Source organism: Thalassophryne amazonica, chromosome 11, assembly GCF_902500255.1.
Source record: "Thalassophryne amazonica chromosome 11, fThaAma1.1, whole genome shotgun sequence".
Taxonomy (NCBI): domain Eukaryota; kingdom Metazoa; phylum Chordata; class Actinopteri; order Batrachoidiformes; family Batrachoididae; genus Thalassophryne; species Thalassophryne amazonica.
The window spans coordinates 60514605-60537858 of record NC_047113.1 but is presented as its reverse complement, the minus strand read 5'-3'; the positions used below and the strand labels follow the sequence as shown (position 1 = coordinate 60537858).

The 23254-nt window shown below is 47.2% G+C and overlaps 1 protein-coding gene and 1 long non-coding RNA gene across 4 annotated transcripts in view; one reads left to right on the top strand and one right to left on the bottom strand.

Annotated features, from left to right (window-relative positions):
* The window catches only part of LOC117520619 (ecto-NOX disulfide-thiol exchanger 2-like), a 324436-nt gene that overhangs the window by 109089 nt on the left and 192093 nt on the right, over positions 1-23254 (bottom strand). For all 3 annotated transcript variants that reach the window (XM_034181930.1, XM_034181931.1, XM_034181932.1), the window contains one exon: positions 20315-20446. In XM_034181930.1, the coding sequence (XP_034037821.1) occupies positions 20315-20446 (132 nt within the window). The remainder of the gene's footprint in view (positions 1-20314; positions 20447-23254) is intronic.
* On the top strand, positions 570-22980 carry LOC117520620. Its single transcript, XR_004563706.1, has 4 exons — positions 570-639; positions 11999-12004; positions 17539-17543; positions 22968-22980. It is a non-coding gene; the product is annotated as an uncharacterized LOC117520620 (long non-coding RNA).

The window sequence follows — 23254 nt, the reverse complement described above, 5'->3', positions numbered from 1 at the left end:
TTTGAAGTACCCTCGTGATTTAACACACTAAATATCAGGGTTATTGTTCATACAAATCACTTTTAGAGGCAGTTTTGTTCATGTATTTCTTATAAATGCATCACTTCATGAAAAGGGGTCACCATTACACAAGCAAACATTATTGTTCAGTAAATACAGAACAGCTCTATGTGCAAGGAAAACATATTAAACGATTGTCTCTCTATATATTGATTAACTTGGAATTTTTCTTTTTTTGAGTTTTTATCTGAAAAACATTACACCAAACCCCACCAAATTTGTGACACACAGCACCTAAGTATTATTTTGGATAAAAATGAACAGAAATCACTCCAACTAATTTATCTGAATTTACTTTATTTAATTTCTGATTTGATGGGCACACAGTCAAATTAACTTCCCCCCAGAGACCAGTGTCTTAATCACTCAGTACATCTGCAGAAAGCATGCCAAAAATGTGGTGTCAAATGTAACCCATAGGGTCCCGGTTTGTTACATTTAAAACCCATGTTCCTAAACTACTAATTTATTCATTAAATATAACTCCAGTTTTGTTGTTTAAAAACACAACTTTGGAGAGCCTTAAACCCATGGGGAAATCAAATTTAGTTGAACAATAAAGTAACAGTCGTCAATTATGTTTGTTTCTTGCTCAAGTCCTAATATAGCTGCCATAAATACCACTCTGGAGCTTTAAACTTAAAAAAAAGTATAACATGACTTATCTCAATGTATTCCCCATGGTCCATATATTCATATCTTACAGTCTATAGCACCTTGCTAGGAAATTTAAAAACTTACCCTCATGTCACATTTTGGTGACCCTTTTTCATGAAATGACCTATACTCAACAAAAATATGAACGCAACACTTTTGGTTTTGCTCCCATTTTGTATGAGATGAACTCAAAGATCTAAAACTTTTTCCACATACACAAATCACCATTTCCGTCAAATATTGTTCACAAACCAGTCGAAATCTGTGATAGTGAGCACTTCTCCTTTGCTGAGATAATCCATCCCACCTCACAGGTGTGCCATACCAAGATGCTGATTAGACACCATGATTAGTGCACAGGTGTGCCTTAGACTGCCCACAATAAAAGGCCACTCTGAAAGGTGCAGTTTTGTTTTATTGGGGGGGATACCAGTCAGTATCTGGTGTGACCACCATTTGCCTCATGCAGTGCAACACATCTCCTTCGCATCATCCGTGAAGAGAACACCTCTCCAACGTGCCAAACGCCAGCGAATGTGAGCATTTGCCCACTCAAGTTGGTTATGACGACGAACTGGAGTCAGGTCGAGACCCCGATGAGGACGCCTAGCATGCAGATGAGCTTCCCTGAGACGGTTTCTGACAGTTTGTGCAGAAATTCTTTGGTTATGCAAACCGATTGTTTCAGCAGCTGTCCGAGTGGCTGGTCTCAGACGATCTTGGAGGTGAACATGCTGGATGTGGAGGTCCTGGGCTGGTGTGGTTACACGTGGTCTGCGGTTGTGAGGCCGGTTGGATGTACTGCCAAATTCTCTGAAACGACTTTGGAGACGGCTTATGGTAGAGACATGAACATTCAATACACGAGCAACAGCTCTGGTTGACATTCCTGCTGTCAGCATGCCAATTGCACGCTCCCTCAAATCTTGCAACATCTGTGGCATTGTGCTGTGTGATAAAACTGCACCTTTCAGAGTGGCCTTTTATTGTGGGCAGTCTAAGGCACACCTGTGCACTAATCATGGTGTCTAATCAGCATCTTGGTATGGCACACCTGTGAGGTGGGATGGATTATCTCAGCAAAGGAGAAGTGCTCACTATCACAGATTTAGACTGGTTTGTGAACAATATTGGAGAGAAATGGTTTTATTTTGTATGTGGAAAAAGTTTTAGATCTTTGAGTTCATCTCATACAAAATGGGAGCAAAACCAAAAGTGTTGCGTTTATATTTTTGTTGAGTGTATATCCAAGTCACTGTCTTGGACTTCACTTAATTCAATCATTAAGAAATACAAACAGTATAGTATAGTATGGTAAATATGTTTGGAGTAGGCAGTTCATAAAAATGTGATTAACTGTGCAAGAAGGAGACTAGTGAGGGAAGCCACCAAGACACCCATGAAAACACTCTGAAGGAGTTCACAGACTTCTGTGGCTGTGATGGGAGAAACTGGGGATAGTGCACCTTTTCTCTGATGCATCAGCAGTTATACAGCTTCATGGAAGCATGGGGGGGCACAAAAAGATTTTCATCCACGTCAAATCAAATCAAGTCTCAAATCTCATACGTGCCTTCTGGCAATTAATTATTGAAACCTAGAAAGGAGAGGAATGAATGTTGCTCATCAAACCTTGCATGCTGCTTTAAATATCAAAAGTATTTTTATTGTTTACCAAAAAAGGAAAAGCACCAACTCAGGTTTAAATCTGTGACCACTTACATTATTGATGTGATTGACTTTTTATGGTTGGTAATATTTATGGTTAGATCCCAGAAGAACAATTGTGAGCAAAAAAGTGTTGATCTCTGTGAAATGCAGATGAGCAGCATGCTTTCTAACGTGTTTGTGATTAACAGTGGCTGACTCAGCTGTAATGAAACATTTATGAGGACATTGGGTAATCTGGGCTTGCAAGAGAGGGGGACAAAGCAAAGATACGTTAACACCAGCTGGTTCCTATGTGATCTACAACTGTCCTTTTTACTGTTCTAAAACTACTTTTGACACCTTATGTACCTCCCGTTATTTCAGAGGACTACATATGTCCAATTCAATTTCAATTCAGCTTATTTATATAGCGTCAAATCATAACGCAAGTCGCCTGAAAGAACCTCACTGTGTTTCACCCATCATCCAAGTGACTTTGCCAGTTTTGAAAGGTAAAACTGTGTGTTATGCCAAGTATATACAGTGCCATTCAAAAGTTTGGACACACTTTCCCATTCAACTGAAACATTTAAGTGGTATAGGGAGAAAGTCTTGACTGTAAAATAAACAAGGTCAACCTGATCCATAAAAGACATGAAACAGTTGTTAAAGTTTGCTCATCTCCAGAGGTCAGTGGCTGTGGTCTCCCTAACAGATGTCTGTAGCATTGCTAGTCTTCTCATGGAGCAATACAAATGGGCACACTGTAAAAATCAGGAAGAAAAGTGTGGACAGCGCATGTACCAACTTGCAGAATGATGTCCAGGAGCTTGTTCTCATCAATATTATTGTCCCTGCTGGATCCACTTTCCTCTCCTGCTGGGAATACCAGTATACAATCCTCCACTGGCCAGTCTCCAGGAACTATTCAAAGTGCTCCTCGATGTGCACAAGGGCTCCAGGATCCTCTGGAAGTGCAAGAACGGCCATCTCTCCACAAAGTACAAGGATAACACAATAAAGAGAGAGAAAAACAATCAATCTGGTTCATGTGCCTCCTTTGCTGCTGGACAGGATGGAGCTGGGTGGCTGGAGTCTGCTGGACTCGCTCGACCGCTTCCAGAAGCTATGTTCCTCTCCAATCATATAAAAGGAAAAGTGTGTATTCAACCCATAACAAAGTTCTCTCATGATTCTTGCACATTATGAGTCACAGAGACTCTGAGCATTTGGCGAGGACTTCTGTCACCTTGTCAAATTTGAGCTGTTCAAAATTCAGGCACGATGCGATCAGTGGCCTGCAACTCAAGAGAGGGGATAGTGACACCCAATGAACGTCGTGCATATACTTGCGAATTCTCTTGCAAAGGCCATTCGTAAGCTGTTGCAGCCCAGTGAGATAGTAACCACTAACCGGGACCTACTCCACATAGCTTCTGAGATGTTGATCAGGCATACACAGAGAAGACAGGCTCCATCACTTGAAATATTCGATGAATACCCACAGTCACCTACAAACTAACATTATTATTATTACCTTATTTTACAGAAATTTGCAATCAGCCATATGTCTGTCCAATGTCAATGTGCCACTGCCTGATGCATTTGCTACTTACATAGATGGCGTATACATACTCAGAAACCCATGCAGTGTTCAGAAATTGAATGCTAAAAATACATCAAATAAGCATAAACCAGACTTGACAAAGTAAGCAATAAATGTATACCTTGCAACACGACCACATCCTGCTGATTTTACGTCTTGTGAAGTGGCACACAGAAAACACGTAGAATATTGTGCTACTGTTTGATGCTGCTCGGGCTTCATATGTTTCAATACTTCCAAGAGTTCAGCAAGGCTGTCAGTAAGCATCCAATTGTGTTTCTTGAATCTTTCATTTGTCCAAACACAGTAAATAAGAAGGTATGAAAACATATAGTTAACAGCAGTGGTAAATGTTTCAAAGTCCCATGTCTGCACCACGACTTTCCTATTGAGATTGTGAAGACGTCCATTTCAGGAGAACTGGCACACAGTCACTCAAACTACACAGGGCTTCATATGCTTCAGTGCTTTCAAGTTTGATGAGTTCAACACGATTGGTCAGTAAATATCTGACAGCCATCATCACATTTATGTTTCTTGATTCTTTGTAGAACCATGGCCATTAAGCAGGTAACCACAGACATTGCTAAGATCAAGTGGTGGTAAATGTCAAATAGTCCCGTGTCCAAGCCAAAGCCTTCCCATTGAGAATGGGAACCTCTCTGAGGCTTCATTGTCATGATTCTTACAAAATCAGGTAAACTTCCATGGCTTTTCAGACCTGAAGAAACAAAGTGTAGTTGGCAGGTGCTGCAAAGGCAAACCATTTAGTGCTTGAAAGCGAGTGGAGGATCGGCTGACTATGAACATTTCTGGATACTGATGACGCAATGCATCCTTGTCGATATGAGATAAGGAGAACTGGCTTGAGGATCTACAATTTCTGCATCCTGAATTTTTGCCTGAAGGTTTTGCATTATATTTGTATTTGTAATCCAGCTTTTGACTTGAACTGTGCTGTTCCTTTTGGTTGCTAAGGTGACCGTGGGCGCACCTGATTCCTTTTGGATTATTGTAATTAGTTCACCTGGGGTGTAAGCGTGAAGGAGTGGATATAAGACGGGGTTTTGTGGAACGAAGGAGGACTTTTCTTTTGCTCTGTTCCACCTCACTTCTTTGGAGAGAGGACAGAGATTTTTGGCGGAACAGCAGGAGGAGCAGCGGGTGAGGAAGTGATTATCAAAAAAAAGGGAGCCATACTGGCGCTGACGTGGCTGGTTTCAGTTGAAATACTCCTGCTGAAGAGACGCCACGACGTGGATTATCCGCAACGGCAGGGGAGGACCCTGCCGTGTCTGTGAGTATGTTTGATGTGGTTGTGAGGAGCCTGTTTTAATCAGAAAGTTGGAGTTTCTTTGGAGTCGGAGCTGTGCGCTTGCTGGCCTGGGTGTGTGTGTGTAGGTGCACGGAAGCTGCGGCGACGGAGAGAGGTGTTACCAGGAGAGATCCGTGACGAGGAGGCCGCGTGCTTGGTGATTGGAGGAAGCCACGCCCTGCCAAGAGAGAGTGCGACGGGCCGAGTGGAGGACAGCAGGGCCCGCCCTGAGACGACAGCAGGAAGTATTCGTGGATTGGCTGTCATCGTGATTGACTGCTCGCAGAGTGACTCTTTTTATCTTTGTTTTATACTAAATTCTGGTTTAAATTGTTTTATTTTTTTTATATATTTTGTGATTTGTAATAAATTGTAATATTAAGTTTGCTCTGTTTGGTTACTCCAGCTCCATTTTTATTATAGTTTCACGCATTATTTGATTGTGTTTCCATTCATTAATTCAAAACCACAATAAATCCGCAAATCCGGGCTTACATAATTTGGCGTCACGAACAGGATTCCATTTTCTGAGAGCTGGTGTTTCTGAACAGAAGCAAATATGATGATGCCAGTGTACCCAGGTGCACCTTGGCTCCCTAGATTTAGAGGGCCAGGTGATGAATTAAGGTACTGTGACTGGAAGGAACAGATTAAGGGGTTTTGGGGGTTTCAGGATTTGACAGAGGTTGGGAAAGTGAGTATTGTTTTGGGAGCATTGGCTGGGGAAGCTAAGCACCAAATTTTAGTTTTAGATGAAGAGGAGAAAAGTAAAATTTCAAAAATCTTTGCTCACTTAGATTTGTTATATGATGAACAAGTTCCTGTTCCCGTTTTGAGGTTTAGTTTTTTTAGTTGTGTCCAGGGAGAAGATGAGCCTATACAGTCGTTCATGTTAAGGTTGTGTGAATTGTATCAGAAGTTACAGTATTTGGATTTCGATAATGCCCCCTCTGAAAGGACTCTGCAAGACCAGTTGTTGCTGGGACTTCGTGAAGGGCCTTTCGCTAGGGCCTTGAAGGTTTATGCTCGCCGGAACCCTGAGTTAGGTTTTGCTGAGTTGCAGAAGGAGGCATGTCAGCTTGATTTGGAGTATGGGGGTGTCAAGCTGGATGTAACCTGTTCATCGGTCAGGGAACCGCATGATTTGGGTAGGCCCTATCAGGGTCCCGATTGGAAAAAGCAGTTAAAGGGTGAGATTCTTGCAGAAGTGAAGGAGCAGGTTAGGGGGTTGGCTCAGGATATAGTGGCAGAGTTTAAGCCGCAAAGATATCCAGTTTCATCTGAATCTAGGTCTGTTAAACCTATGCGGAGGCAATGGTGTTCACCTAGGCAATCCCGTGACTGGGATGAGCAAGGTCGGCCTATTTGTTATCGCTGTGGGAAGGTGGGGCATATTGCTCGGTACTGTGTGTCTGTAGTTGAACCGGCTTTAAACTGGTAGACCCTGCTGCTGAGGTCCAAGTTGCAGGGGCTGCTGCCATACCACCATTATCCAGGACCTCTGATACTCTTATTGGTCAGTGTCCCACTATAGAGCTAACTATTGAGGGAATTCGGTTGGGTGGCTTGCTGGATACAGGGTCGCAAGTTACTATAATGGCTGAGAGCCTGTTTAATAAGTATTTTGGACAGATTAAGCTTGGGCAGGCCCCGATGTGGTTTCGACTGAGTGCTGTCAATGGGTTGGAAATTCCGTGTGTGGGTTATGCGGTATTGGATGTGGAGGTTGAGGGGATCAGGGTCTCGGATCGAGGGGTGGTGGTTGTTAAGGATGAGAAGTGCTCGAGCCCTTTGATTGTTGGAATGAATATTATTGGAGCCTGCTGGGATACCGTGTTTAAATGTCTGGGAAAATCTGCCTGTCCGCAGGCTTTCAAGAGACAGAAGATCTGGAGGGATGCGTTTGCGGCGTGTCGAAGTGGTAAGGTCCCCTTGGGAGTGGATGGGTTTGTGGGATATGTGAGGTTAGCCTCTAAACATGCTATTTCTGTTCCACCGAAGAGTGAGTTGATAGTGTGGGGACGTACTAGGATGGGACAAAGGGGGGTGGATTATGATGCGCTGATGGAGCCTATGCCTGGTTCTGGGATTGTGGGTGTGGCTAGGACTTTGGTGGGAGTTAGGAAGGGGAGGCTCCCGGTTCGTGTGTGTAATCCGCACCCGTATAGTGTGTCGATTGGCCGCTTTCACAAGTTGGGTCGGCTTTATGGGATTGAGGATTCTGATGTGTGTGGATCTGATGATGTGGCTTTCTCACTTGGGGAAGATGGCGTTGACCAGGTCTCGCTGGTGAACGTTGCCACTGCTGATACCGGTTTGGAACTGCCTGTGGTAACTGGTATGGGCGAGGATTGTTCGGAGTTGTCCGAACAACAGCAATGGGAATTGCAAGCTTTGTTGCGGAAATGGGAGAAGGTATTTGCCCGTGATGAAGAAGATTTTGGGCGGACGAATGTGGTACAGCATAGGATCCCTACGGGAGATGCTGCCCCCATACGGGAGAGGTATCGTCCGATTCCGCCGATGTTGTATAAGGAAGTGAAGACCCTTTTGTCAGGGATGCTTGAGAAGGGAGTGACAGATTCATGAGGCTGGGGCTCATTTCGGGGTGGATAGGACTTTTGCTCAGCTTCGTCAAAGGTTTTACTGGCCTGATATGGAAAGGGAGGTACGAACGTTCCAGGAGAAGTGTGTCAGGTGTAGCCTTCAAAAGAGCCGTGTTGAGCCTAGGGCACCGTTGGGGTCAATTGGGGCCACTTATCCGTTGGAGGTCATTGGGTTGGATTTTTTAACCCTTGGCCGGCCGACGGATGTGTACCAGAACATTTTGGTTATGACCGATCAGTTCACTCGTTTTGCATGGGCAGTTCCCACATTAGATCAGGCCGCGCAGACGACGGTTAAGGTGCTGTGGAAGCATGTAATACAGCAGTTTGGTTGTCCTGCGCGGTTCCACTCTGATCGTGGGCCAAATTTCGAATCGGCCCTGATGCAGCAGCTTTGTAAGTTATATGGGATAAGTAAAAGTAGGACAACATCGTATCATCCTGCGGGTAATGGTGGTGTGGAGCGGTTTAATCAGACATTATTGAATATGCTCCGTTCATTGGAAGAAGAAAAGCAGCAGAGGTGGCCAGATTATATTGCTGAGTTGGTTCATGCTTACAATAATACAGTTCACAGTGCGACGGGCTATGCTCCTTCATTTTTGATGTTTGGTAGGCATCTGCGGCTTCCCGTGGATGTTGGCCTGGGGGTGAGTCCTGTGTTGTGTGGGCCGCCGAAGAGGAGGTACTGCTGGCCCACCACCACCAGAGGGCGCCCTGTCTGGAGTGCGGGCTCCAGGCACCAGAGGGCGCTGTCGCCTCACAGGAGCAGCCAGGGTGACAGCTGTCACCCATCACCTGAGACGAGACAGCTGATATCAATCAACAGGGAGGTATATCAGCAGGACGGCATCTCCACCTCATTGCCGAGATATCGCTTTACCAAGGAGGTAACGTATCTAGCCGATTATATCAACCTTAATTACCTTTTGCCTTTATACAGAGAGAGAGGAGAGCAGCAGGAAACAGTATTTGGATAAGTACTCACACTCCAACACTTTAGTGTTTTCCTGACAAGAGGTGGAGGTGGTGTTCCACCCTGTGTGTTGCTGGGTGCAGCCGCACCCACACCTGACTGTTTCTGTTCCTTGCCAGCAGTACCGGATCCGACGAGCGGAGGCAGTGGCCACCTGGGGTTCGGGACTTGGCGGCTCCAGTATCCCCGGGGTTCGGTGGCAGAGGAAATCGGGTGGTTCCGGTTCGACTCGGACAGACGTCTCCTATCGTCGAGCCTGCCCACACGACACCTTTGGAATTCGGTTACTGCTGTATTTGTAATCTGTTGTGTTTGTTGTGTGAATTCACAACAGTAAAACTTTGTGATTTGACTTTCTCCATTGTCCGTTCATTTGCGCCCCCTGTTGTGGGTCCATGTTCCTACACTTTCCCAACAGGATATCTCGGCCAACGTCATGGATCTCGAGGGGCGTCAACCGGCTGTTGAACGGCCAATGGAAGAACAGGACGCGCAGGCGTCCGCAGGAGGGGTAATCGGTGAGTTGCAGCGGATCCTCTCCGCTTTCACGACTCGGTTAGATTTGATGACCGAGCAGAACGTCCTCCTGAACCGCAGGGTGGAGTCTCTCGCCGCGCAGGTGGAAGCGCGCCCCCCGGGCGCCGCTGCGGCTCTCCCTCCCGTAGACCCTGTGCGTAACATTGACGTTCCACTGGTCGTTCAACGACCCCTCCCACCTTCCCCTGAAGCATACATAAGCCCCCCAGAGCCGTACGGAGGCTGTGTGGAGACGTGCGCGGATTTCCTTATGCAGTGTTCGCTCGTCTTCGCACAGCGTCCAGTCATGTACGCGACCGATGCTAGCAAGGTAGCTTATGTAATACACCTGCTTCGCGGCGAGGCACGCGCTTGGGCTACAGCGCTCTGGGAGCAAAAGTCACGGCTCCTTCAGACATATGATGGGTTTGTGAGGGAGTTCAGAACCGTGTTCGATCACCCCAATAGAGGAGAAACCGCTTCAACTGTGCTACTGTCGATGAGACAGGGGCGTCCGCGCGCAGCTGCCTATGCAGTTGACTTCCGCATCGCGGCTGCGAGGTCCGGCTGGAATAGCACTGCCCTCCGCGCCGCCTTTGTAAATGGACTGTCATTGGTTCTTAAGGAGCACCTGGTGGCTAAGGACGAACCGCGGGATTTAGACGGGCTCATCGATCTTGTCATACGATTAGACAACCGGTTAGAAGAACGTCGGCGGGAACGAGACGAAGGGCGTGGCCGGGCACGCGCCGTCCCTCTCCCTTCCGGATCCGACCGCGCTCCGCCTTCCCCACGCTCCACGGCCCCTGCGCTCCGTGGGGCCACAGCTCCCCCTGCTGACGAAGCTAAAGACACGAGTAGGGCAACATTTAGGGCACCAGATGCACAGAGGAGGCAGGCCCACGGAGCTTGTTTTGTTTGTGGCTCGACAGAGCACCACGTAAGAGACTGCCCCGAGCGGTCAAACTCCAAACGCCCGCCCCTAGAGACAGGGCTAGGGGTGGGCCGAGACATTCACGTGGGACACACCCACATTGCCACACGACTCCCAGTCACGATCCTTTATGAGGACTCAACCCTGAAGGCCCCAGCACTGGTGGACACGGGCTCTGAGGGGAATCTGTTGGATAGCAGATGGGCTAGGGAGATAGGGCTCCCTCTGGTGGCGCTTACCTCGCCTGTACAGGTTCGGGCACTAGAGGGCTCCCTACTCCCTCCGATCACGCATAAGACACCACCTGTACCTCTGGTGGTGTCAGGGAATCACCGAGTTTTTTGTGACTCAGGCCACCTCTCGTGTGGTTTTAGGATTTCCCTGGATGTTGAAGCACAATCCCCGGATTGATTGGCCGTCCGGGGTAGTGGTTCAGTGGAGCGAGACCTGCCATCGGGTGTGTCTAGGTTCATCGGTTCCTCCCGGCTCCCGAGCTAAGGAGGAGGTCAGAGTCCCGCCCAATCTGGGGACGGTGCCGGTGGAGTACCATGACCTTGTCGACGTGTTCAGCAAGGATCTGGCGCTCACCCTTCCCCCCCACTGTCCTTATGATTGTGCCATTGATTTGGTTCCGGGCAGTGAGTTCCCGTCCAGCAGGCTGTACAACCTCTCACGGCCTGAGCGCGAATCAATGGAGACCTACATCCGGGACTCGTTAGCCGCTGGGTTGATCCGGAATTCCACCTCCCCGATGGGTGCAGGTTTCTTTTTTGTGGGTAAAAAAGACGGCGGTCTTCGTCCATGCATTGATTATAGGGGGCTGAACGAGATCACGGTTCGTAATCGATACCCGTTGCCCCTGTTGGATTCAGTGTTCACGCCCCTGCATGGAGCCCAAATATTCACTAAGCTCGATCTTAGAAATGCGTACCACCTGGTTCGGATCCGGAAGGGAGACGAGTGGAAGACGGCATTTAACACCCCCTTAGGGCACTTTGAGTACCTGGTCATGCCGTTCGGTCTCACAAACGCTCCCGCGACTTTCCAAGCGTTGGTTAACGATGTCTTGCAGGATTTCCTGCACCGGTTCGTCTTCGTATATCTAGACGATATACTCATCTTTTCTCCGGATCCTGAGACCCATGTCCAGCATGTACGTCAGGTCCTGCAGCGGTTGTTGGAGAACCGGCTGTTTGTGAAGGGCGAGAAGTGTGAGTTCCACCGCACATCTTTGTCCTTCTTGGGGTTCATTATCTCCTCCAACTCCGTCGCTCCTGATCCGGCCAAGGTTGCGGCGGTGAGAGACTGGCCCCAACCCACAAGCCGTAGGAAGTTGCAACAGTTCCTAGGCTTTGCTAATTTCTACAGGAGGTTCATTAAGGGCTACAGTCAGGTAGTTAGCCCCCTGACAGCCCTGACCTCACCAAAAGTCCCCTTCACCTGGTCGGATCGTTGCGATGCCGCGTTCAAGGAGTTGAAACGGCGCTTCTCGTCTGCACCTGTTCTGGTGCAGCCCGATCCTAGTCGCCAGTTAGTGGTTGAAGTGGACGCCTCGGACTCAGGGATAGGAGCCGTGCTGTCCCAGAGCGGGAAGACCGATAAGGTCCTTCACCCGTGTGCCTATTTTTCCCGCAGGTTGACCCCAGCCGAACGGAACTATGACGTCGGCAATCGAGAGCTCCTTGTGGTGAAACAGGCTCTTGAGGAGTGGAGACATCTGTTGGAGGGAACGTCCGTGCCGTTCACAGGTTTCACTGACCACCGGAACCTGGAGTATATCAGGACCGCCAAGCGGCTGAATCCCAGGCAAGCCCGCTGGTCACTGTTCTTCGGCCGTTTTGACTTCCGGATCACCTACCGTCCCGGGACCAAAAATCAAAGATCGGATGCCTTGTCCCGGGTACATGAAGATGAGGTCAAAACGGAGTCGTCGGATCCCCCGGATCCCATCATCCCGGAGTCCGCTATCGTGGCCGCCCTCACCTGGGACGTGGAGAAGACCGTCCGGGAGGCCCTGACACGAGACCCGGACCCCGGAACCGGACCGAAGAACAAACTCTACGTCCCTCCAGAAGCTAGGGCTGCAGTCCTGGACTTCTGTCACGGTTCTAAGCTCTCCTGTCATCCTGGGGTGCGAAGAACCGTGGCAGTCGTCCGGCAGCGCTTCTGGTGGGCATCCCTGGAGGCCGACGTCCGGGGTTACATCCAGGCCTGTACCACCTGCGCCAGGGGCAAGGCCGACCACCGCAAGACATCGGGATTGCTACAGCCGCTGCCCGTGCCTCATCGCCCCTGGTCTCACATCGGCCTGGATTTTGTCACGGGCCTCCCGCCGTCCCAGGGAAACACCGTCATCCTCACGATAGTGGACCGATTCTCCAAGGCGGCCCACTTCGTGGCCCTCCCGAAGCTACCAACGGCCCAGGAGACAGCGGACCTCCTGGTCCACCACGTCGTCCGTCTGCATGGGATACCATCAGACATCGTCTCCGATTGCGGTCCCCAGTTCTCCTCGCACGTCTGGAGGAGCTTCTGCCGGGAACTGGGGGCCACGGTCAGTCTCTCGTCCGGGTATCACCCCCAGACCAACGGGCAAGCAGAACGGGCCAACCAAGAGATGGAGCAGACCCTACGTTGTGTGACAGCCGCGCACCTGACGGCCTGGAGTACCCACCTGGCCTGGATCGAGTACGCCCACAACAGTCAGGTATCATCAGCCACCGGCCTCTCCCCTTTTGAGGTGTGTTTGGGGTATCAGCCCCCGTTGTTTCCGGTGGTTGAGGGAGAGGTCGGTGTGCCCTCGGTCCAGGCCCACCTACGGAAGTGCCGTCGGGTGTGGCGTGCCGCCCGTTCTGCTTTGTTGAAGGCCCGGACGAGGGCGAAGAACCATGCAGACCGGAGGCGGACCCCGGCTCCTACGTGTCGTCCTGGGCAGGAAGTGTGGTTGTCCACCAAGGACATTCCCCTACAAGTGGACTCCCCAAAACTGCAGGAACGATACATTGGTCCATTTAAAATTCTCAAGGTCATCAATCCCGCCGCAGTGAGGCTTCAGCTCCCGGCCTCACTGCGGATTCATCCAGTGTTCCATGTTTCCAGGATATAACCTCATCACACCTCACCCCTCTGCACTCCGGGTCCGGCACCACCTCCTGCCCGGATCATCGACGGCGAGCCGGCTTGGACTGTACGCCGGCTCCTGGACGTCCGACGGATGGGCCGGGGTTTGCAGTATCTGGTGGACTGGGAAGGGTACGGCCCCGAAGAGCGCTCCTGGGTGAAGAGGAGCTTCATCCTGGATCCGGCCCTCCTGGCCGACTTCTACCGTCGCCACCCGGACAAGCCTGGTCATGCGCCAGGAGGCGCCCGTTGAGGGGGGGGTCCTGTTGTGTGGGCCGCCGAAGAGGAGGTACTGCTGGCCCACCACCACCAGAGGGCGCCCTGTCTGGAGTGTGGGCTCCAGGCACCAGAGGGCGCTGTCGCCTCACAGGAGCAGCCAGGGTGACAGCTGTCACCCATCACCTGAGACAAGACAGCTGATATCAATCAACAGGGAGGTATATCAGCAGGATGGCATCTCCACCTCATTGCCGACATATCGCTTTACCAAGGAGGTAACGTATCTAGCCGATTATATCAACCTTAATTACCTTTTGCCTTTATACAGAGAGAGAGGAGAGCAGCAGGAAACAGTATTTGGATAAGTACTCACACTCCTGCACTTTAGTGTTTTCCTGACAAGAGGTGGAGGTGGTGTTCCACCCTGTGTGTTGCTGGGTGCAGCCGCACCCACACCTGACTGTTTCTGTTCCTTGCCAGCAGTACCGGATCCGACGAGCGGAGGCAGTGGCCACCTGGGGTTCGGGACTTGGCGGCTCCAGTATCCCCGGGGTTCAGTGGCAGAGGAAATCGGGTGGTTCCGGTTCGACTCGGACAGACGTCTCCTATCGTCGAGCCTGCCCACACGACACCTTTGGAATTCGGTTACTGCTGTATTTGTAATCTGTTGTGTTTGTTGTGTGAATTCACAACAGTAAAACTTTGTGATTTGACTTTCTCCATTGTCCGTTCATTTGCGCCCCCTGTTGTGGGTCCGTGTTCCTACACTTTCCCAACATCCTGAGCCAGTAGCGTTTGGATTGACGGGGTGGGTGAAAGACCATCGTTGTAAATTGCTGTTGGCTTACAAGACTGCGTGCCAGAGGGCAGCTGCTGAGGCTTCTCAACGTAAAGGTCAATATGATAAGAGGGCTAGGGCTTTGCCCTTAGTGCCGGGGGAACGAGTGTGGATACGAAATAGACGTCGTGAGGGGAAGGGCAAGTTGAGTACCTGGTGGGACCCTGAACCCTATGTAATTCTGGATTGCGTAGGGGATACTGGGGTCGTGTACAGGGTGCGTCCGGAGCGGGGGGGGGGGGGGGGGGGGAGCAGACTGTACATCGGAATGCTCTAAAGGTGTGTACTGCCCCCCAGGGAGAGTTAGGATTAGGGGTAGAAGGAGGGGGAATGTGAGATCCCCGTATGGTATGGGTTTTGGCCGGTCGCGGTTGAACAGCGACCGGTGGAGGCCCCCCAGGACGTGCTTCACCGTTCTACCCGTATAAATTTTGGCCGGCCACCGGCCCGTTACCCTGATTAGTACTGTGTGCGTTGCAGGGACTGGCAACGATAAGGAGGGGGGGGATGTAATCCAGCTTTTGACTTGAACTGTGCTGTTCCTTTTGGTTGCTAAGGTGACCGTGGGCGCACCTGATTCCTTTTGGATTATTGTAATTAGTTCACCTGGGGTTTAATCGTGAAGGAGTGGATATAAGACGGGGTTTTGTGGAACGAAGAAGGACTTTTCTTTTGCTCTGTTCCACCTCGCTTCTTTGGAGAGAGGACAGAGATTTTTGGCGGAACAGCAGGAGGAGCAGCGGGTGAGGAAGTGATTATCAAAAAAAAGGGAGCCATACTGGCGCTGACGTGGCTGGTTTCAGTTGAAATACTCCTGCTGAAGAGACGCCACGACGTGGATTATCCGCAACGGCAGGGGAGGACCCTGCCGTGTCTGTGAGTACGTTTGATGTGGTTGTGAGGAGCCTGTTTTAATCAGAAAGTCGGAGTTTCTTTGGAGTCGGAGCTGTGCGCTTGCTGGCCTGGGTGTGTGTGTGTAGGTGCACGGAAGCTGCGGCGACGGAGAGAGGTGTTACCAGGAGAGATCCGTGACGAGGAGGCCACGTGCTTGGTGATTGGAGGAAGCCACGCCCTGCCAAGAGAGAGTGCGACAGGCCGAGTGGAGGACAGCAGGGCCCGCCCTGAGACGACAGCAGGAAGTATTCGTGGATTGGCTGTCATCGTGACTGACTGCTCGCAGAGTGACTCTTTTTATCTTTGTTTTATACTAAATTCTGGTTTAAATTGTTTGTTTTTTTTTATATATATTTTGTGATTTGTAATAAATTGTAATATTAAGTTTGCTCTGTTTGGTTACTCCAGCTCCATTTTTATTATAGTTTCACGCATTATTTGATTGTGTTTCCATTCATTAATTCAAAACCACAATAAACCCGCAAATCCGGGCTTACATATTCACATTAAAAACAAGCACACAGCATGAACATGATAATTCACAGTCAATATGACAGCCTTCTCTCTCTCTCTGTATATATATATACGAGGTCTGTCCGTAAAGTAGAGGTCCTTTTTATTTTTTTCAAAAACTATATGGATTTCATTCATATGTTTTTACGTCAGACATGCTTGAACCCTCGTGCGCATGCGTGAGTTTTTCCACGCCTGTCGGTGACGTCATTCGCCTGTGAGCACTCCTTGTGGGAGGAGTCGTCCAGCCCCTCGTCGGAATTCCTTTGTCTGAGAAGTTGCTGAGAGACTGGCGCTTTGTTTGATCAAAATTTTTTCTAAAACTGTGAGACACATCGAAGTGGACACGGTTCGAAAAATTAAGCTGGTCTTCAGTGAAAATTTTAACAGCTGATGAGAGATTTTGAGGTGATTCTGTCGCTTTAAGGACTTTTCACGGTGCGAGACGTCGCTCAGCGCTCTCAGGCAGCGTCATCAGCCTGTTTCAAGCTTAAAACCTCCACATTTCAGGCTCTGTTGATCCAGGACGTCGTGAGAGAACAGAGAAGTTTCAGAAGAAGTCGGTTTCAGCATTTTATCCGGATATTCCACTGTTAAAGGAGATTTTTTAATGAAAGACGTGCGGGCGGATTGCAGCGTCGGCTCGCAGCCGCCGCGACGCTCCGTCACAGGAAAAACACCTCTGTTGGAAGCCTTGAGGACAAGTTGGAACATGTCCAGCTGATAAACAATTTCTCATATACTCACTCCACTGAAAGCCATCAAAAGCCGCCTGGATTTTAACAAATGGTTATCAACACGGAGGTGTTTTTCCTGTGCCGCCGCGCCGCGTCGGCTGCGTCCCGACGTGCGGACCCGTCCGCACGTCTTTCATTAAAAAAATGTCCTTTAACAGTGGAATATCCGGATAAAATGCTGAAACCGACTTCTTCTGAAACGTCTCTGTTCTCTCACAACGTCCTGGATCAATAGAGCCTGAAATGTGGAGGTTTTCAGCTTGAAACAGGCTGATGACGCTGCCTGAGAGCGCTGAGCGACGTCTCGCACCGTGAAAAGTCCTTAAAGCGACAGAATCACCTCAAAATCTCTCATCAGCTGTTAAAATTTTCACTGAAGACCAGCTTAATTTTTCGAACCATGTCCACTTCGATGTGTCTCACAAGTTTAGAAAAAATTTTGATCAAACAAAGCGCCAGTCTCTCAGTAACTTCTCAGACAAAGGAATTCCGACGAGGGGCTGGACGACTCCTCCCACAAGGAGTGCTCACAGGCGAATGACGTCACCGACAGGCGTGGAAAAACTCACGCATGCGCACGAGGGTTCAAGCATGTCTGACGTAAAAACATATGAATGAAATCCATATAGTTTTTGAAAAAAATAAAAAGGACCTATACTTTACGGACATCCCTCGTATATATATATATATATATATATATATATATATATATATATATATATATATATATATATATATATATATATATATATATATATATATATATATATATTTATGCATGGCTCAGGAGTCAGGACATGCAAAATATTGTGCTTTTACTGCATCCCCATGTTCCACAAACTGGCCTTTTTTTCTGGATGAGTGGCAAAACATCTTAAAGGACAACAAGGAGTCCAGTTACTGTTGAGTAATTTTTGATGTGTGTGCATTTCCTAAAATGTTTCTCAAGGGGTGCATGTGGAAGGATGTTTGTCTCAAACTGTGCACATATCCACACACACTAATGGCATAGTTCAAATACAAAAGTCCATTTCAGCTACAAAGTAGAGCATGATTTACTAAAAGCTTTAGAAAAAAGGCTTTTTACCGAGGACAGAGAAGAGACATCGTAGAGTAGCTCTGCGGAGACGGCAAGCAGGAGGATGCAGCAGAATGTAATGTTATGGATTGCAGAGCGATCGTTAGGCTGAACACTATAGCACTATATAAAAAACACGGGAGCAGAACCTTGTGCATAAAAATTATGCTTAACATTGCAATGAAACTGAATAAATAACCAAACCAATGAGGGTTGATGAAACCTATGAGTTCCAAACTGTTAAACAGACAGAAGGTGACAGGGGCGTAGGCAAAAATCATAAAATGGGTTGGCCCAGAAAAAATCAGACGGACCCAACCTTTGGGGTTGTAGGTAAGGTGTAGGTATTATAATACACCGTTTGAAAAAGTATGCCTCGTTTGGACATCGCAAGCAACGTTATCACTTAGCCTACAGCACTGGCAAAGTGAGCACACAGACGTGACACGTCAGACACAAGTACTCTTCATGGATAATGCAAGCTGCAGTGCAGCGCCACACACACACACACACACACACACACACACACACACACACACACACACACACACACACACACACACACACACACACACACACACACACACACACACACACACACACACATTCAGTGCAGGTCTGGTAGCCTACTTGGCTTGGCCTAAACCCAAAACATCAATAGGTATTTAAATCAGGCATTGTTACAAAAATGAATTCCAAATTTAATGATGAACACATCTCAGCCAACTGCACAGACGCTGTGTGCACAGTTACACAGACGCAAAGTGTCAGACACAAGCACCCCATGGACAATGCAAGCAGCAACGCAACGCTTAGTCATGTAAAGTCCTTTAAAATAAAAACTCAAAATATATCCGCAACATGAAAACAGGTTGGCTCAGCGGCCAAATTATGAAATTGATAAACAATGGAAACCATGGCTCGGCGGCCAAATTAAAAACCATCAGAATGGACACCAACATGATTGGTGGCAGTTGCAATATAATATTAACAATTAGGCCTATTTAGAAGAAAAAAGTAATTAATGGTCTCACACTTACTTGTACATTTGATGAATCCTTTTAATGCTACAGCAAGAGACGACGGGGTTTTTTGTTGAACTCTCTTATCACATCATTATAGTCCAATGATTCGGTCAGTTTCACAGGAAAGCACGGAGAGTGCATTCAGTCTGTGAGTCAACATGGCTGTTCTGGTGGACGTTTTATCCATTTAACAGGAGAAAGCCGTTCGACAGTGCATGTTGTTATTGGCATTGTGATGAGGGCCCGCAGAAGACTATCTATTTGAGGAAAAAATGTGCTCCCTCGTTTATCGCGGGAGTTACGTTCAAAAATAACCCGCGATAAACGAAATCCGCGAAGTAGTCAGTGCTATTCTTTGCAATTATTATAGATGTTTTAAGGCTGTAAAACCCCTCACTACACACTTTTCTCAAACAGGCATTAACATTTTCTCACTTTTCTCTCTTGTGTAAACACTCTCTTTTTTCTTCTGTGCGAGAAGATTATAAACAGACACACGCAGAACACAATGCGCGTACTCTCCCTTCACTCACTGCCTCCCGAGGTACGGATGCGGGACCAACAAAGAATCCAAGTCCTCTCTCGGTGGCCATGGAGCTCTGCGGCTGCGATCAACATCCGGATCAAAACAGCGAGCGTAGTCTCTGGACCTGTTGCCAGATTTGGCGCAATTCCGCACAGCCGAGAGGAGGGCGGCGGTTTGATTGGCCCGCTGCAGCGTTTACTGAGCCCGCAGAAAGCGCATCGGAGGCAGTGAGAGCAATCACGGTGATGCCGACCGGTGCCGCGAACGGCCCGCCTGATAAGGAGGCAGAACATAATGTGCCGTTTTAAAAAAAAAAGCATGCAAAATTGCACTAAAAAAATCCGCGAAACTCAGAGGACGCCAAAGGTGAACCGCGTTATAGCGGGGGACCACTGTACTCTGAAAATGAATTAATAAAAATCACAGAAGATGAACCAGATTTTTTTGACAAAATTTATTAATTGTCGCTCAGTGCTAATGCAATACCATATCATAGGAATACAATGAGGCAACAACAGGTGACTGTCGAGTGTCGACTCAGCCTTCTCATTGGATGGGGCGTGCCTGGCTGACAAGTGGGCGGGCCCAGGCCCATCCAGGCCTACCCTTGGCTACGCATAAGGAAGGTGAGCCCAACTCTTTCAAGTGTGAACATTCTGTTTTAAAAAACGCAATGAAGACAAGGAACAGGAGTAAAGCAAAGCCTGAGTTTTTATTTTGATGCGTTTACCCGGCATTTTGTTTAATTTAGTTTCAGAGAAGTCATAAGCGGTTTTTAAATTAAAAGAAAGATTTACAGAATGTTCCTTGAAATTGTCAGCTTCAAAGAAATGACTATTGCTCAGAAGTTAACCTCATTCATCCATCAACAGGGCAGCTGGAAATTTACAACACCAACAAATGAGCAAGTATCATTAATTTGATGAAAAAGCAGAAATAACACCAAGAAGAGATGCCTGCACCAGATGAACAATCAACTGTCATCACAAAAACCTGTGTGGTTCTGGGTCAGGTGTTGTGCAACAAGGTTAGATAACCTAGTACCTGGTATGAGTGGCTGTCCGGTCATACTCATGGGAGGCACCCCCAAGTTGTTCATGGTTGTTGCCCAGGCATTGGGATCTGACATGGGCATCGTTATGGAGTTGGATTCCATGGTCAGGTTGTGGATCCCCTCTGAAGAAAGACAACAACCAAGAGTGAAGAATTAACACTTCTGTAACCTCAGAACCAAACAGGCAAGAGAGAAGAAACTCTAGCTTGATCTATTGAAGAATTGGCCCCTGCTTGGTGTCCTGTCTTCCAGCAGTCTGTAGACCTTCATACTGTACCAACCCTCTGGAAAAGATCCATTATTGTTCCAATTGCCAAAAAATCGTGCTCATCTGGAAACAATGACTATAGTCCAACAGCTTTAACATCTGTTGTAAGCAAGTGCTTCGAAAAGATTATGCTATCTTTCCTCAAGACGGATGTTAATCCTGTACTTGACCCACAATTTGCTTATAGGCAGGGTAGAGGCACTGATGATGCCATCAACAGCTTAACCCACCTTTCACTTAAGCACTTGGAAGATCCTACTGCATATGCACGGATTTTATTGGTTGATTTCAGTTCAGCCTTTAATACATTACAACCATACCTGTTGCTGTTTAAGTTAAAGGAAATGAATGTCAACCCATTTTTAATTAGATGGTATCATTCTTTTTTAACTAATAGATTACAACAAGTCAGAGTTAACCGAGCTCTTTCGGTACTCAAATCATCAAGCACAGGTGCACCACAAGGCTGTGTCAGTTCTCCTGTTCTCTTCTCTTTATACTAATAACTGTACAAATAATTACTGTAATAACTTTGTTTTTAAATTTTCTGATGACACAGCCATTTTGAGCCTATTGCACAAAGACTCAAGTCCAACAAAGTACTTCTCTGAAGTGAAACACTTTGTGCAGTGGTGTGATGACAACCACTTGGTTTTAAATGCTAATAAAACCAAGGAAATGATTCTGGATCCAAGGACTGTTGGGGACCATACTCCTGTGGTCATACATGGTACTCCTATTGACCAGGTCAGCTCATACAAGTACTTGGGGCTGCACATAGACAATACTCTCAGCTGGACTGTACATGTGGATAGTTTGTGTTCTCGACTCCATCAGAGACTTTATTTTCTTCGTAGACTTTGTTTGTATGGTGTCAATCAAAAAATAATGTTGTTTTACCAGGCAGTGCTAGAGAGCCTAGTCAGATATGGCATGACTGCCTGGTACGGCAACCTCTCTGTACAACTTAAAACAAAACTTAACAGACAAATTGATAATGCAATGAAGATAATTGGAAAGAAACAATATCAGTCCCTCAGCTCACTCTATGAAGAGTCTGTCTTGAAAGCAGGATATTGATGGATTCAACTCATGTCCTTCACACAGAGTATACTCTCCTTCCCTCTGGGAGAAGGTATAGAGTCCCTCAGAGCAGACTGAATAGACTCAAAAATTAATTCGTCCCCATGTCCATCAAACTGCTAAACAATAATGTCTAACATTGGAATTGTGCAATACTTATGGTGTTTCTCCTCACTTCCTGTCATGTTAATTTGTTATGGATGTGGTTGTGTTTTTACTTGTATCTGTTTGTTTTCCTTTTGTAAAGGCACTTAGCATGAGTCCAAGACAAATTTCCCTGAGGGGACAATAAAGTGTATCGTATAGTGCACACTCGAGAGTGCACACTGTAAGTGCATTTTGGGCATTTTCCACACTATATTTCCACTTACGCAGCGCAAAATCTGTGCACAAAGTATGTCACAGTGCACAAAGGGGTTGTATTTAGTCATGTAATTGATTATGAGTGTGTGCTGGACATAAAATAAAATAAATCAGAGTGTCATCTGTCATGTGCCAATGTCTGGTGCATGACAGTAATTACGTAGATGGTGAACTCAGAAGTGAAAGGATATCTGGTAAGGAAAGGTGCCTGCACACAAAAAATGTGAACAGAAGTGACAACACACATTAAAAAAAAAAAAATAAAAAAAATAAAAAAGCATGGACCACCCAAAAACTCTGAAAGCCATCCCAAGTGTATTGACTGCTGTGGGACTTGGTGCAGCCAGTACTACGTGAGAAAATCCATTTTCAGTTTTTACAGCGTCTTCACTGACTATGCTGGTTCATGCGCCATGCATGAAAGGTGCGGCTGAATTACCTGGCCTTTGAAATGGACATTTATTTCCTCTGACCTATAATCATGGCTATTATGTTAAACGTGTTCATGGCTGCCTATTGCCATCTGTATATTACTGTTTTTAAATTGCATTTTTAAATGGCACTCATGATGTGCAATAGTTGACAGAGCAGACTTTTAATTTTATTTACCTGAACAGAAAGTGCCATGAAAAAAGTTATTATTATTATTATTATTATTATTATTAATTTTAACTGCACTGGGCACAGTTTTGCACCACGTGGAAGACAGAGCCAAACATCATGAAGATTATTTCAAGAGTGGTTGTTTTGTTAGAGTTTTTCAGCCTCCGATTCTTTCAGTCAGTCCGATTCTTTCCTTCAGTTCTGTGTGACCCTGCAGTCACTCTGACACTTGTCGTGACTTCCATGTCACTGTGATTTACAGCCCATTTATCCTGATGTTGCAGTTTGTTCAGATGACAAAAGGTTCAACAGTCTGGCCTCCTCAGTGTTTTTGTGCCAAATACCTACTGGGAAAACTTCTGATCTGACTGAAAACACAGAACAAACAACAAGCAGAAAAGCAGAAACTGGTAGATACGTTCAAGAAATACACAACAACGTGGAATGTACTGAAAAATCAGTGTTCACCTGGAAGCCAACATGAGAAAATAATACAGCGTAAAAGCTGATTATCATGGCACTACACCGAAATCCCAATCCTGTCAGTCGTTTACTCTGACAGGGAATCTGAGAAAACTTTGAAGAAACTTCAACTCACCACGGCAAACTTACA